Below are 16,642 nucleotides of genomic sequence, written 5' to 3'. Positions count from 1 at the left end.
GCTCATCGATAATTGACAAGGGGGATGTCGCCGTCACCGCGAGACACCCTGAGCATCTCTTCTCGCCCGGACGTGCAGTCTCTTGCTGAACCTTTTTACATACTCTTCAACCGCTCGCTTGGTGATTTCGACCTTTCCAGACACACTTCCTTTTTGAGCACTCATCTCGGTCGTACTTGTTTGGTCATCTTGTCTTTGGCCCTTGTGTGGTGGGCTGCTTGCGGGCTGTTTTGGAAGCCTAAACATACACAATCATCGCCAAACGTCTCACAATATGAGATAATAAAAACAGAAGACACGCTTGCTTCAAATTTCCAGTCCAAAAATCACAGTCATAGAGTCTTCAATAGGAAAACAACCAGTTCCCGCTGTGTTACCATCATGAGGTTTCTGGGCAACGTGTTTATAGGTCTCCTCGGCTTCTATTCACTAGCGAATGCATTCAACAGCAACGTAGGACATTCATATCCTCGGAGCTCTGCGGCAAACACGAGTTCAGTCCTCGATGTCTTCGAGGTTTATAAGCCTGTCGAATTTGACCCTCCGAGTCAAGGATGTAGCGAGGTTCTCCTCCTGATGGAGCACGAGTTTGCACTTAGTTATGGGAAACCTTTTGTTGGTAAGTAGCGCCTTTTTGTCACTTTTTCCCTTCATATGAACGGCCTCAACTAATATCTTGCAGGGGACTACATGCCCCCACAGTGTGATTTTGATACTGTCCGGATCAATCTCACTGTGACATCGAAAGGGCGCCAGTTTGACCGACTAGCAGTAATGTACTTGAATGACACTGAAGTGTTCCGTACGTCCACAGCTGAGCCAACTACGAATGGGATCATTTGGACCTATGTCAAGGAAATGTCCCAATATCTTGCCTTGTGGAAGAATCCCCAGAAAATCATCTTCGATCTCGGAAATCTGATCGACAGCACATATACTGGTCCTTTCAATGTGACGCTGACTGCCTCATTCACAAAGGAAGACAAGGGACGAGTAGCCGACGTCATTCTTCCCATCTCAGCACGTCAATCGGCAAAGAACGCCTCCAGCGCATTCACCGTCCCGGGCGACAATGCCACGGTGAGCCTAACGTTTCCGAAGAATGCCCAAAGGGCAGTCATCTCCATCTCTGCATGCGGTCAGATTGGGGAGGAATTTTGGTGGTCCAACGTCTTATCTCAGGACACGGACGACTTCAACTCTACAATCGGTGAGCTATATGGTTACTCGCCTTTCCGTGAGATACAGCTTTTCATCGACGGCATTCTCGCCGGAGTTGTATGGCCGTTCCCCATCATTTTCACGGGAGGCGTGGCTCCTGGTTTCTGGCGGCCTATCGTTGGCATCGATGCCTTTGATTTACGTGAGCCAGAAATCGACATCTCTCCCTTTTTGCCTCTCTTGGCCAACGGCAAGCCACATACGTTCCAGATAAAGATCGCCGGACTAAATACTCCGTCCGCTGATGCAATCAGTCTGTCCGAAACCGTTGGCTCGTATTGGGTTGTTACTGGCAAGGCATTTATATATCTCGATGATGGCACAAATACCAACAGCCTGACATCCGGTCAACCGCCTACAATCGACGCACCAGACCCCGAATTCAGTTTCACGCGCAACTTGGTTTACAATGCCACCAGCGGCGTGAATGAGACTTTGTCTTATTCAGTAAAGGCTCACCGAACCCTGAAAATCACCTCGGGACAGAATTCATGGACGCAGGACCTCTCGTTTTCCAACGATGGTCTTTTGAACCAAGACGGACTGAGCCAGAGGAATATTCAGAATACTACCGGAACATCTACTGCTTCCGGTATTGGCACTGATGGCAAGTTTGCCAAAGAACGTACATCATTTAGCTACCCCATAGACGCCAACACGACCTATGGCCTTGGGGCGAATTACACGATTATCGATGCGGCCATAGACCGCGAACTGCAAATCTCCTCTACGGGCGGTCTTGGTGGTATATCTACTTATACCCTTGTCTCTGGCCCTATCGATTTGAAAACACGCCAATGGGGAAGTGCGCATTACTTTGGTATTTCCGGCGGCTCATCGACCTCTTCTGGCGACACATCCAACGAGTTTCATGAATCATCCGGCGGGACAACTTATGACACTTTTGTACGAGCTGTAAATGGGACTGTAGTCACAGGTAACGGTCCTGCGGGATCTCTGTCGTTGGTTACCCAAGGCGATTTGTACCCAGGGAGCGGTCGATCTAGTATTCGAAGTATTCTAGGACGAGGTCCAAGCAGTAACATTCTACGTCGTTGATCGTGCAGATTTGCTATCAGATGATATAGGTAGATTTGCTGGTACTTTGACTATTAATATTAATATTTCGATCATAATGAATCAATGAATGGGCGAATAAAGTTCTAGAATAGGGTTGCTAAAAGGAATTCTATTTTAGGTCTAGCGCGTTAAAAGTCGATAAGAAAATGGACATTTCCAGCCACGCACATATATTTATGATAACGCATCCGCTAGCCAATTTTGGAACTAGTGGCATTATTTTGTTACATATTAAATTACTTGTACTTTTGTGTATCAACACTAGAGTATGGCGTCGTTTTTCGTACAAATTTAGACATCTTTCCCAAAATATATACATCTATAGTACTTCTCACACACTCATGTTCTTATAAACAGTTCAAAATGGAACTTTGAGCGGTAATGTGCGGTCATTATTGATCACGTGACATATACTTGGCTGTAACAAATTACAACGTAACCGTATCATCCAAATAAAGCTAGTTTCGTGTGGCTACAAGAACAAGGATGTGTCCGAAAATTAGCCCCATAATAATTAAAGTTCAGCGGTTCGCCCGTCTCTTATCGCCACGTGATTAGTGGGTCCTCGTCTGATCCATAGATTCCCCTTCCAACAGCCTTACCTTTGCCTCTTACTTCTCTCATACCCTCACTCCGCAGAGACTGCTCGGGCCCAGCGAACAGCAGTCGCAGGGGTCACCATGGTAGTGTACACCCTTTTTCAAGATATTACAGGTACGTTTCTAGATGATTCTTTGATGGATGACAAAAAACTGGGCTTTGTATAGAAGATGAGAGCTTATGGATGGTTATGGTTTATAGATGAGGCTGCGAGCTTTGTAGAGCAACAGATTCTTGCATCACGTGCAGATGATGATAAGAGATCTAACAAACGTCGCAAGCTCATCGATGGTGCAGTTGATGCTTCTAGTCACCCTGCGGTCGATGATGCTAATGATGGACACGTTGTTCTATGTCGGATCGTTATCAATCTGGTAAGTTGAGAAAGTATCATTATGCATTTAAATTTTTAAACGGGAAATACTAATATATTTTTATAAAGACAAGTCCTGGAGAGACTCCTTCCAAATCACTGTTAGAGACAGAAGGACTACCTGTTTTGCTAAAGTACCAGCATGATACGGATTCTCTCCAATCCTTGGACGCCGACTCCGGCGTTGAAGCCTCATCAGGCGAGAGTGCAGAGGAACACTGGCTGGAATTGTCCACAGTACAAAAAAAGAAGCTCATTTTCTCGCACAAGTTAACTGGTCCGGATGTAGAGGATATGGTCTCTCATCTGTCACTTGCAACAAGGGAACCTGCGTTTGACAAAGCCAAACCGGACCAATTATTGTGCAGCTACCGAGCCCGTCTCTTCTCTCATGAAAACAACAAGTCTTTTCAACTAGTGACCGATATCCTATGGAAAGATTCGCTGTATATCTCAGGTTTTTCCAAAATTAGGCCACATGCCGACCTGGCGCTTCTCAAGTATGCCCCGCATGGAGAAGGGGTATACCAGAAGACATCCAATGATGTACATTGGCAACGGTCGCGCTGGACACCTCGTGACTTCTACGATAATGTCCATATACCACCTGTATCAGCCGAGACATCTGCAGATTTGAATTGCCCCTTGATGAAAACCGAACTGTATCCTTTTCAAAATAGAGCAGTTCGGTGGTTATTAGAGAAAGAAGCTGTGGGGTTGGACAAGGATGGCAATGTCGTTCCGTGCGAGAAACTAACCAACGACCTCCCAGAGTTCTTTCAAGAATTCACAGACGTCCTTGGCCGTCGTTGTTTTGTCAGCCAGCTCTATAAAATCGCGACGAAAAATATCTCTGGATGGTTCGATTTTGCGAGGGCCCTTCGAGGGGGGATTCTTGCCGAAGAAATGGGTCTCGGCAAGACGGTTGAGATGATTCTCTTGATTTGCGTTCACACACGCAACATGTCTCTGAATGACCCGATCGATCCCTTCAACAAACTTGTCAAATCCAGAGCAACCCTTATTATTACTCCACCTGCTATTCTGAATCAGTGGAAAGAAGAGATTCTGGCGCACGCTCCATCCCTTTCTGTCTTTGAGTACACCGGACTTCACAGACATTTGGACACATCCGATGAAGATCTTCTACAAATGCTTGCAGGCAACGATGTGGTACTTACCACATACAATGTTCTTTCAAGAGAAGTTCACCATGCAGGTGTGGCTCCGACGTGGACATTACGCCATGAAAAGAAAGTAAAGATTAGGCATAGTCCTTTGGTTGGTATTTCATGGTGGCGTGTTTGCCTTGACGAGGCTCAGATGATTGAAAGTGGTGTAAGCGGCGCGGCTCGAATTGCTCGCCTTATTCCCAGGATAAATGCCTGGGCCATTACTGGAACACCCATTCGCAAGGACATGAGGGATCTCTTTGGTCTTCTTCAGTTCCTTAGGTACGAGCCACTTTGCAACTCTCCCACGCTTTGGACTGCGCTTTATAATGATTACTATCCGGCCTTGAAGTCCATCATTAATAGATTGGCGCTTCGACACAGCAAGGACTTTGTCAGAAAGGATCTTCGACTGCCCCCGCAAAAGCGAGTAGTGATAACGATTCCTTTCACAGCGGTTGAAGACCAACATTACAGCCATTTATTTGAGACAATGTGTACTGAGTGCGGCCTTGATTCATCGGGTTCCCCTTTGCAAGACGACTGGAATCCTGAGTCTCAATCAGTCATCGAGAGAATGCGCAGCTGGCTTACCAGGCTTCGTCAGAATTGCTTGTACCCGGAGATTGCAGGAAGCAACCGCAAAACACTGGGTTTCAAGCATGGACCCCTCAGGTCTGTGGGGGATGTGCTTGAGGTGATGATTGATCAGAACGATACTCTGATTTGGACCGAGGAGCGATCTTTGCTCCTTTCTCATGCTCGACGAGGCCAACTGCTTGAAAATGCCGCTCGCCGACACGAAGCTCTTGATTTATGGGAGAAGGGTTTGCAGCACGCCACCGATAGAGTAACCGATTTTCGGGAACAATTGCGAGTTGAAACTGAAAAGGCCAAGGCTGATCGTGACGATGACGGTGACGATGCTTCGAAAGAGGACAAAGAAGAAGAAATGTCAGATATCGACAGCGACAGCGACAAGGAAGACATTGATGAACAAGAAAAGAATACTCGACTTAGAACTTGCAAAGTGCGGCTAAGGGCAGCTCTTGAAGTGCAGCACATCTTCAAATTCTTCACAGCGAATGCATTTTATCAAATCAAGACAGACACCAACCTGACAAAGCCGGACTCGGAAGAGTTTCAAGCTCTTGAAAAATCCGAAAGCGAAGCATACGAGGCAGCCAAGCAGATGCGAAAGGAGATGCTGGTTGATGTTTCGCGAAAAGTTAAGAGATATCTGAAGGTCGTCGATGAGAAGAATAATCACAATTCATTTGTCAAGATTCCTGCCATGGATGCTCAGCTCCCAACCTATGGTATTACGGTACGCGATCTATTCGAAAGATTTGAAATCCTTTGCGAGGAAATGAATACAGCGAGTCAACAATACAAGGAGTGGCGCGTTGCAATGGTTAAACTCCTCACCCAGTCGCTGATCGATGAAGAGGAAAGTAGCGACCTTGAAGGAAATGAGTATGAAACTTCGACTAAACACCAAGACGAAATGTACGTGTATATGGAAGGGCTCAGGGTTCTCTTCGCCGATCGCCATGATGCTCTTACTGGGCAGGAAAACCTTTTGATAAACAATGAAGTCAAAAAGGATTTGGCTTTGGCGGAGAAAGGAGAGGGTGCATCTCCTTCCTTATACATTGAAATAATGAAGAAGCGCGACGAAATCAAGCCAGACACTCAGCTTGGCTCACTTCGTGGGATTGTCAGTGAGCTTCGTAGCATGGCCACCTCCTTGGACTACCAAGCCAAAGACGGAAGTCAACGAGCTCGAGCTGAACTCGCGACTGTGAACCAGGTTCTTCGGCATGCGAGCCATATTTCTGCCGAGCAGTCCAAAACTGCATCGAGACTGGAGAAAGAGGTGGAGTTGTTCCGTGACACGATGAACAACAGATTAGAATACTACCGCCAATTGCAACAAATTTCTGATACTGTGGCACCATACGACGAAGAGAGTGTAGGAAAGCCATTGGACAATGCGCTCTTTGCTTCGAAATTGGAGATCGAGGAGTCAATAGAGCAGAAAATATCTACTCTTCGATCTAAGCGAAGGTACTTAATTCATCTTCGAGATGATTCAGGGCCAGACGAAAGCTCGCGCTTATGTGTCATTTGCCAATGTTCATTCGAGATCGGTCAGTAAAAACCCCGTTCAATTCATAATATTGAGACCAAAGCTAATGCTATGTTGCTTTAGGAGTTTTGACCGTATGTGGTCATAAATACTGCAAAGACTGTTTGCGCAAGTGGTGGTATCAGTATCGGACATGTCCCACTTGTAAAAAGAGACTCAAGGCAAACGATTTCCACCAAATCACGTACAAACCGCAAGAACTCATAGTTCAGGAGGAAAAGAGCCCTGTGAAATCAGAATCGCAAGGGTTTAGCAAAACGCTGAATAATTTCATATACTCCGATATCAGCACTGGAATGCTGCAAGAGATCAAAAACGTTGATTTGTCGAGTTCCTTTGGCACGAAGATTGACACCCTCGCACGCCACATATTATGGCTGCGTGAGCACGATCCCGGGGCAAAATCTATTGTCTTTTCTCAGTATAAGAACTTTCTTACCGTGTTGGGTACCGCGTTCTCGCGGTTTAATATTGGACATAGCAATGTGGATGCAAAGGACGGCATTCGTCGATTCAAAGAAGACCCTGCGGTATGAAACTTTCATTCTAGCACTTAAAACCTGAAACAAACGCTAATTTTGTGATGTATAGGTTGAGTGCTTTCTTTTACATGCCAAGGCGCATTCGTCAGGGCTCAACCTTGTCAATGCAACCCACGTTTTCCTCTGTGAGCCTTTGATCAATACTGCCATCGAACTACAAGCCATTGCTCGTGTCCATCGAATTGGCCAGCATCACCCAACTACAGTATGGATGTACTTGGTATCGGATACAGTTGAAGAATCGATTTACCAAATCTCAGTGTCGCGCCGATTGAGTCACATTGCCCAGAAAGAAAAGGAGAATAAAACGAAGGATGGTAGTGCTCTCGAGCTTAGCAGAGATGGCTCTGCGATCCCAAGTCTCACAGAGACAGCTATCGACGCGGCGAATTCTTTGGAGATTCAAGATGCGACTCTGGGAAAGCTGATGACAGCTGGAGCTGGAGGAGAGTTGGTCCGCAAGGACGATCTATGGCAGTGTCTCTTTGGGAGTGCGAAGAAGAAAGGCTCCTCCGGCCAGGCCGCTACCGATGCTGGAGGGGAGGTTGACAGGTTTCTACGAGGAGAAGCGGCAGATCAGAGAAGACAGGATGCTTCTTCATTGTGAAGATGTGTCATGTACTCATTTTATTTTCCAATCTAGGGAGTTGGTATTGAACTATACTAAAATATAAACACCTAGAAATTTGAATAAAATTAGAATCAAGATTGAAGTTGCATAAAATAGTTCAACTATAGCTCCAGAGAGAAAACAGTCGATGTTAAAGCATTAGGGAGAGAGAACCTTGAGAGCGGACCATGACGACGCTTTCCTTTACTGAGTATGGTGAATATTAGGTAAAGCAGATAATAGCTGGCTACTCTTCTAGCAATAAAAAAAATAATGTCTTTTTCTACTTCCCCGGTGCCAGTAGTAACAGATATGACTAACCCATTCGGGAAACGCTTATTAATCCGCGGTGCCTTGGTGCCTGACGCTTGAGGCTTGAGCCTCTTTGTCTCCACTGTTGGCGACTTCCCGATCCGACGTCGTCAGCACCGTCACTGCCTGCGCGTGGCGAAGATATATATGAGAAGATAATGTATTAAACCCGCCTTCACCCCCCAACTCCAATTCTCCTCTCGCCCCATCACAGCCTCGTTGGTGGTAGCAAGACCGCCGCGCCCATCCCATACAAATGGCGTCAGACGCGCCCGCGGACAGCCTCGAGGCTCGCGAGTTAAACTTAGTATCCAAAGTGGAGCTCCGCATCGCTCTGGCAGACTCGGACGACAAGCTCCAGAAGCTGTTGCAGACATACCTGGCGCCGCTGCTGCTCAAACTTACATCAGAAAGCCTGGCCGTGCGCAACAAAGTCATTGCCGTGTGCCAGCATATCAACACAAGAATTAAGCCAAATTCGATCCAGCTCCCCGTGGCTGCCCTGTTGAAGCAGTTCACAGAGCAGAATTCCCAGTTGATCAGACACTTTGACTTGCTATATATCCAGCAGGGCCTAGATCGCCTAGACGCATCAGCCCGGGTAGAGCTTCTGCCGGTCGTTTTCCAGGGTATTTCCCGCCTTGATACTACATCTTCACAATCAGCCATCGGGTTTAATTTGATTCTGAGGCTGCTGCCCCTACTCCGAATCCCCCCAAAAGAGAGCCGAGAAGACATTGGTCTAAAGGACAAGCTCTCTCTGTCAGCTGAGGACCTACGCTTCTTATCGGTCTGGTTTGGCAAGCTCTTTCTCCTGTCATTTGCAGGCAATGATGCAACTACCTGCCCGGGGCTCTCTCCGTCAGAATATAGCTTTTTGAATAAATCGTCCACTTTTGCTGAAACATGGGACCCAAAGGTTCCCGGCGGCTTGAACTTGACCGAAACAAAACTTGTGGTTGCCAGGTTCCTTACCAGTGGAGCTTTTACAGACCCCGATCGGTTTCTTCCAGCTGTGATTCTATCTGCTGATTCTAATTCTCGTCTCTCGGATATTGGTGACGATGTCCTCAAGCGATTTAATCCTAATTTGGAAGATGCTGAGACGGTGGAGCAACTTTACAAGCTCTACTTTGGAACCACCGGCCAAAACGCCACCCCCCCTGTCCGCATTCCTCTTCAGATCAAGGTTCTGGCTCTCCTTGGAAGATCTGTGATAGCAACCTCATATACGGACGACGTCACCAGGCTGCTCGACGAAGGCCTATTTTCGGATGCGGCCAAATCCAACCAGGGCCTTCAAGCCTCGAAGCTCAGGTCACAGATCTTTACATTTACTACATGGCTTGTCCGCATGGGGGCCCCATCCGACCTGAAATTGATTGCGCCCAAAGCTGTCGTGGGTCTCCGCGGCTATGTAGAGTACCAAGGGTGGCCTGACCCCGGAATTAGTGGCCAGAAACTGTCAATAGCTGATATCTCTGCACGAGGCTTGGCCTACGAAAGTATCGGTATTTTGTCGCCCAAGATTGCGCCAATATCCGGCACCGATTACGTGGATATGGATTTATTGAGATGGCTTTTTGCATCTCTCGCCTCAGACGCCTCAGCTCCGGAAATTTCCGTTAGTATCGAGCAAGCTCTTGGAAGCATTATGAACTGCTTCACAGGCAACCTTCCTGAAGATACAAGGTCGGAGCTCGGTGACTTTCTTGTGAGTCAGATGAAAATTCAACCTGGGAAAGATAACCCTCTGAATGGCTTCCCTGTTGTTCGCAGTCCACATTATACGGCTGTTAGATATGCAAACCGGTGTCTGCCATACTGGGATCTTACTGCTAGATGGGTTGATATCTTAGCCATCGGAAGTAAAGTTGGCAGGGGCAGGGAGATCATTGAAGAAGGCAAAAAAGGGTTACATCCATATTGGTATCGAATGCTCAACCCTGCGAGAGGTGTCTATCCCGTGCCTACTTCTGCGAATGGCCAAGGTGCTCGATATGATTTTCCCAACTTTCAGCTTTCAACGAAGCTGTTCGAGCTGCTAGCCGATCTTGAGTCTACACCCGTAGATATAGACGGGGTGATTGCACCAGCTATCCGGTTTTGCAAGCACCTTCTCGTATGGGAGGCATTTTCAAAAGCAGAAATACCGCTTGAGATTGACCAGGACTGGGAATACCGACTGGACACACTGCTACAATCTGATACCCAGGCCCGAGAGTCTGTAAGGGGGCATATCCACCAGCAACCTGCTTCTAACATGGCAACTTGGTTAGATGCCGCACTTAAAGGTGTTCTTGGAAATGGGCCAGAAGCCACTGTGTGTGGCAAAGACTTTGTAGACATCAGCTCTTTAATTTCTAATGAGGTTTTAGCGCCCGTTGTCAATCGAGCAAATTCACTGCCAGAGGTAGTCTATGCTACAAACGATCATCCTTTACAACTTACCGCTGCAAGGGCTCTTGGAAGTCTCGCTTCCCACCCGTCACTAGCGGCACAAGATTGTCAACGAATCTCTTCCGAGGCAATCAACCTGAGCGGCACGTGGAAGGGATCTGTTGGACAGGCAGCAAACCGAGTGAGAGGAGCAGTTCTCACTGCCGCATTTGTTCTCAGCAGGCTTTCCTTTCACAAGAGAATTGATGTCATTGCTGAAGCCAAGGTCAAAGAATACATTGGCACTATTGTTGCAATTCTTTGTGAATCACGAGACGCCCAGCTTGTAGATGCTGTTCAATTAGCCATCAGCCAGCTCGCAATGTCGCAAATTTTGACCTTTGAGGTGATGTCTGAAGCTGGCTTACTACAAACTATTAAGGATAAACTCCTGGAGTCTGCCAAAAACGAGAAAGAAAACGCGATTGAAGCATTGGGACATCTGAGTCTAGTAATGCCAAAAGAGGGCGAGCACGCATCTACATTCGGCAGCATCATGGACTCGTTGTACGGCTTGCATGAAATTCGCAAACCCGAAGTGCAGCTTTCTGTGGGCGATTCACTCTGTGCTGCGGCTGCAGGGTGGGAATCAAAGTCATTGATTGGTGCAGTTGACGTCGATGGCCATCCATTAAAAATCGAGGTTCCCAGGAGCATCCTCACAGAGATGGCCGATAAATTCATAACGAACTGCAAAGCCTCAAAGCCATCGCTGCGAAAAGCATCTGCAATATGGCTACTTTGTTTGGTCAAAAATTGCGGGCATCTTGAAGAAGTTCACGAACGCCTCCGTCACTGTCAAGCAGCATTCAGTGGTCTTTTGGCGGATAGAGACGAATTTGTTCAAGAAAGTGGCTCGAGGGGGTTGAGTCTAGTTTATGAAATGGGAGATCAGAATCTTCGAGACGACTTGGTCCGAGATTTGGTCAGTTCCTTTACGGGTAATGAATCCGGCTTGAAGGGAAATGTCAGCAGTGATACAAAACTGTTCGACGCTGGGGCTTTACCAACTGGAGAAGGCAAGTCAGTTACAACCTACAAGGATATTATGAGTCTGGCTTCCGAAGTTGGAGATCCAAGTTTGGTTTACCGGTTTATGTCTCTCGCGTCGAACAATGCCATATGGTCGAGCCGAGCTGCGTTTGGCAAATTTGGCCTGAGTGCCGTGCTGTCTGATTCTAGCATGAGCGGCTATCTCTCTCGGAATCCAAAGATTTACCCCAAGCTGTATCGTTATCGCTTCGATCCGAATCCGAATGTACAGAGGTCAATGAATGGAATCTGGCAAGCGGTTGTCAAGGAACCTAATGTCTTGTTGGAAACACATTTCGACGCCATCATGGATGATTTGCTGTCTAGTATTATTGCTGGAAGGGAATGGCGAGTTCGTGAGGCTAGCTGTTCCGCCATTGCTGACCTCATTCAAGGGCGCCAAGTTGAAAAGTACGACAAGTACATGAATGATGTTTTGACCAAGGCCTTCAAGGTGATGGACGACATCAAAGAGTCAGTGCGCGCGGCCGCTCTGCGCCTCTGTCAAGTTATCACCAACATTCTAACGCGCACACTTGAAACCGGAGACACCGAGTCAAAGCGAGCAAAGACGATGTTGAACCATCTCATTCCTTTCTTGCTGAGTCAACGGGGCATGGAATCCAGCGCGCAAGAAGTGCAAGCTTATTCGATATCGACAGTAATTCAAATTATCAAGAAGAGTCCAAGTGCTCTGTTGCGCCCGTTTATACCTCAAATATTAGAGAAGTTCGTGTCTTCCCTAAGTTCGTTAGAGCCTCAGGCTGTGAACTATGTTCACTTGAACGCAGACAAATACGGGCTTACCGGCCAGGAGGTTGATAATATGAGACTTTCGAGTATCCGAATGTCTCCAATGATGGAGAGTATTGAGCGGTATCTTCTGGATGGCCTCGATGAAGATTCCATGAAAGAGGTTGCTGCAAAACTGGAAGGGGTTCTACGAACTGCTGTTGGGTTGCCTTCCAAGGTCGGGTGCAGCAGAGTTCTTGCTCTGTTGAGCACAAGAAGTTTACTGTTCCAGCCCTACGCGGACAAGTTTATTGTCATATTGAAAAAGTATGTACTTGACCGAAACGAAACAGTGAGCGTGTCGTACAGTGCTTCGATTGGATACATGATTCGATTGGCAAGCGACGAAAAGGTTTTGGATATGATTGAATTTGCAAAATCTATATACTTCAATGCCGATGAGCCTTCTCACCAAACGATTTCCGGAGAGATCCTGCACTCCATGTCAAAGCTCTCTAGCGATCGGTTTTCCCACTTTGCAAGTGCAGCACTGCCGTTTGTCTTTGTTGCCAAGCACGATACAGATGAGCAGACGCGCGAGATTTTTGAAAAGACATGGCAGGATAACGTCGGAGGGTCCCGAGCGGTCTCTCTGTATCTCAGTGAAATTAGAGAAATTATTTCGGAAAGACTGGATTCTCCTCGCTGGGCAATCAAACATAGTTCATCACTGGCAGCGGCTGATGTGGTCACAAGCCTGGGGACATCTCTTGACCGCTCGACAGCCGAGCTTATCTGGCCTCTGCTAGACCGGGCCCTGAGCGGAAAGACGTGGGAGGGCAAAGAAACAGTACTAAAGGCATTTGTCAAATTTACGGAGAATTCGAAAGCTATTTGGGAATCCAAGCCGGATATTGGCCAGCAAATGAAGGTGAGTCACCCTTTTTACTTTACATCTGGGCCTACAGGTTACGCCTTGGTATGCATTTACTAACTGGATTGTCAGGTAATCATGCTCAGGGAGGCCAAGAGGAATAACGAGACATACCGGCCGCATGGGCTTAGTGCACTAGCCTCGTTTGCAGAGGCCCGGCAGGACTTGTACCTGCTTCCTGAAGCCATCAAAATCGTTGAGCCAATCGTTGAGGATTTGACGGATAAAGACGGCACTAAGATGGACATAGACTCGGATCATTCCAAGACTACGCTGTGAGTGGCCCTTCTGACCACCGCCCTAGCTAGGTATTGATTGGCTAACAAGGTTTGGGTGATAGTGGCGACGAGACGTTGGCAGCCAGCACTGACTGTCTCCTGCGATGTGTCAACCCCACCCTGATGGGGCCCAGTTCAGGTGAGATTGGACAAATACGATAGTTTATTTGCATACTGACAGCGATACCGGGGAATGAAGAAGATCTGATCGCGGCGTCAACAATAATCAATGACTGCGTTCGAGGAAATAGTCGCCGAGTGCTGGACAATCTCTACACGGGATTACGGGCTTTGTTTAAGAGGTTTGGGAAAGTCATGTCGCAGGGGGGGCGAACACCAGATAACGACAACGTCGAAAAGGGACTGCGGGTTCTGGCTGATCAGCTCTTGTTCCGGGATCTGAGCCCGACAGTCGAAAGCCTCCGAACAAAACGGGCCCAGGCGGCGGATGAATTCATCACCATAGTTAGCGAGGCTGGTATGCCAGTTGGTGAAAAGGAGCGGCAGTTGGTTGGACAGTGGCTGGCGCAAGAGCGAGCAGGGCCGATTCAGCATATCCTGGAGACTGCCCTACGAAAGCTTTGACGGATTCGTCCAATGTATACAGTTCACCACGTGGCAGATCGACGGGTTTGACCGTAACGCTGGGACAGTACCGGGAAGTTCGACTCCAACGAGGGGGTTACGAAGAGCGGTAAGAGCTGTCGAAAGGGATGGTATCCGATGGGCTATTTCATTGCGGCGGCCGGGGATTGCTCCCAGAACGGAAGGGATTAGGCGGAAACTTGACTAGATTTGGGGAGGAGGCTGGAGGAAACCAGGGCTGCTGAGGGCCTGAGGTTAAGCGAGTTAAACTGTATTACGAGTATAAAGTATAGAAATAAATTACGGGCAGAGCCCAAGCTGACGGACCGTGGTTAGAGAGATCAAGTGACACGAATCATGCAAGTTTAGTTTTAGTCTTTTAAGAGGCAAAAAAAAAACATGCTCACCTACTGCCGGATGGAGAAAGACAGGCATAGAAATGCCATGTGCGTGACAAGGGCCTGGCCAGGCCGTTCGGCGAAAAAACAAATAAATAAAAAACACGCTAGTGCACGGCGGGCCGCACAGAGCGCACTAGTCCTGTTTGGGATATCGCAAGCGGACAGTCCAACCAGCTGCTCCTCAGCGTCCTTACGGTTCCAGACTCTCGGTAAACGGTCTAGACTCTGGTCTCTTCCCAGTCATACATACATGTAGATGCATACTGCATACATCGACTGGGCAGTGCTGTGTAGTAAGTCGTACAGTTGATGAAGATGATGGTGCATGAGAAGTTTTTTTTTTTTTTTTTTTTTTTTCCCTTCTTCTTCTTCCACCCTTGTCAATAATCAAGTCAGCCAGCCTCATCCATCCACCTGGCCACGTCGCAGAAAACGTCATGGCAATACTGATTAGAGTTGGAAAAACGTGGAAATTTGACTGATCATGTTACGCAGAAGCAGGTTTTGACTCGGCCGAGATGTCAGGGTTTTTGACTTTTCGAATTGATGACAGCTGTTTCTTTTAACATTCTTCCGATGACAGTGGAATATGTGGGGGTGGCAATCCATGCAACACAGGTGCTGTTCCAGAGAGACTGAGGTGGTATCACCTGGTTAGAAAAGGTGGCTTAGCATGTCGCATACTGCATATCGCAAGGGGTATATATACATCTTCATAATATAGTTTCTTTTTCCTCTCATGCAGATGCAGATATGCAGGCAATTAGAGTAATAATTTCGGCCAATTCTATAAAGCCCGGCTGTAAATTATTACAGACTAGTCTTGCTTTAGGATTAGTGTAATTTACACGGTTAGCGCTAATACGGCCCCACATAATGGGTCGAACCACCAATCCGGGCTCGTTTTAACGGTTTCTTGACAAAGCTTGGCGCCCTGCTGTCTAACCTGACTTGCGCTAATTGGAGGAAGAAAAATAAGGCCAGACTTGTACAACGTACAGAGTACGGGGTGGTCTTTCGTGTTCAAGGGCCAGGGTAAGAATAGTGGGTTTATTTGGAATCAAACACAACCAAAAGCTAGTCTGAAAACGTCAATTTTCTATACGAAGTAAACGAGTGGGTCAGAAATGGTGATGTCGTCTTTGAGTCTGTTTTGACGCTGAACATGACAATGTTGTTGCTGGGTCGTTTGTAGTCTGGACCGTGTCTATTATTTTTCCCTTTTAAAATATACATGTATCCTCCAGCAGTGCCATAGACCGATTTTTTAAGGGTCCAGCCGCTACGGACAGAGTACTCCGTACCGATTCCAGGGTATAAGGTTAACAGCAAAGACGCTTTGGCCGCATCGTGGCATGCAGCAGGTGAACCACGGCGCTGGGCTCTCGGGAACACGCTGATCGACCTCGTCTCGCTGTCAGAGATATCTCTTGAACGCTTGCTTAATTGCCAATTGCTATTTTAATAAATGCCGTTCAGCTGTGTACTCTAAATTTTTGGTGGGGGCCCCTAAACCAAGAACTATTCTCGGGTGAGAGTCCCCGGCAAGTAAATTTCAATATTAATATACCCCGTACAATAACACCGCATGGGCGTTGTTTTTGGGGCGTCCGGAGCGTCCGACAAGTAAAAAGGAACCCAGGCGCAAAGCCCTAAGCTTAAGCAAGCTAGCTAGTCTCGGACCAAGGTTCGGAATTGACTCGTTCTCACCAGACAGCTAAGAAGCAAAACAAGTTGTAGTTTATTTCCGGATGATGGAGGGGTGTTCGTTCTTGGATCCGGGTGAAGGATTTTCCTAGCTAAGAGAGATCGATCTTTCGGAGAGTCCCGGTAACGGACTTGCATAGAACTAATAGATATATGTAATACGCTTGTATTGTGGTACTGGTTCGTTGCGAGTCAAGGTCCCGTGACACTTTTGCTTGCTTAGTGCGTGCTAGGATGGGATCACATGACTCATCGAACGATGAAAATGAAAGAATACGACCCAAAAAAAAGAGCTTTGGGCACCGCGTTGTGGTCGATAAAGTAAGACACACTGACTAGCCTGTGCTTGTTCCGAGTGTTTTGACGTCGGTTACGGGCCAACGCGACTCGGTGGTACGTATAGTATGGTATGGTATCGTATTGTATCGTATCGCATCGGATAATACGCGCTTGGCTGCTCGTGGTATGTTAC

At 47.4% G+C, this 16,642-nt stretch overlaps 3 protein-coding genes across 3 annotated transcripts; all 3 read left to right on the top strand.

Moving 5' to 3' along the window:
- Nucleotides 1-381: 381 nt before the first annotated feature.
- On the top strand, nucleotides 382-2,280 carry TRUGW13939_09797 (uncharacterized protein; the record flags this gene model as incomplete). Its single annotated transcript, XM_035492917.1, has 2 exons — nucleotides 382-619; nucleotides 683-2,280. The coding sequence occupies 2 exons, from the start codon at nucleotides 382-384 to the stop codon at nucleotides 2,278-2,280; spliced, it is 1,836 nt and encodes a 611-aa protein (XP_035348810.1).
- Nucleotides 2,281-2,981: 701 nt separating this feature from the next.
- On the top strand, nucleotides 2,982-7,747 carry TRUGW13939_09796 (uncharacterized protein; the record flags this gene model as incomplete). Its single annotated transcript, XM_035492916.1, has 5 exons — nucleotides 2,982-3,015; nucleotides 3,103-3,275; nucleotides 3,344-6,599; nucleotides 6,662-7,128; nucleotides 7,190-7,747. 5 exons carry the CDS (start codon nucleotides 2,982-2,984, stop codon nucleotides 7,745-7,747), a joined length of 4,488 nt encoding a protein of 1,495 aa, XP_035348809.1.
- A 571-nt stretch (nucleotides 7,748-8,318) lies between these two features.
- Nucleotides 8,319-14,062, top strand: TRUGW13939_09795 (uncharacterized protein; the record flags this gene model as incomplete). The annotated part of the gene is made up of 4 exons (XM_035492915.1): nucleotides 8,319-13,196; nucleotides 13,272-13,474; nucleotides 13,540-13,616; nucleotides 13,677-14,062. The coding sequence occupies 4 exons, from the start codon at nucleotides 8,319-8,321 to the stop codon at nucleotides 14,060-14,062; spliced, it is 5,544 nt and encodes a 1,847-aa protein (XP_035348808.1).
- Nucleotides 14,063-16,642: the final 2,580 nt, after the last annotated feature.

The sequence above is a fragment of the Talaromyces rugulosus genome, chromosome V, assembly GCF_013368755.1.
Source record: "Talaromyces rugulosus chromosome V, complete sequence".
Classification (NCBI taxonomy): Eukaryota; Fungi; Ascomycota; class Eurotiomycetes; order Eurotiales; family Trichocomaceae; genus Talaromyces; species Talaromyces rugulosus.
The sequence above is the reverse complement of the archived record's forward strand: the minus strand, read 5'-3'. Positions and strand labels throughout refer to the sequence as shown.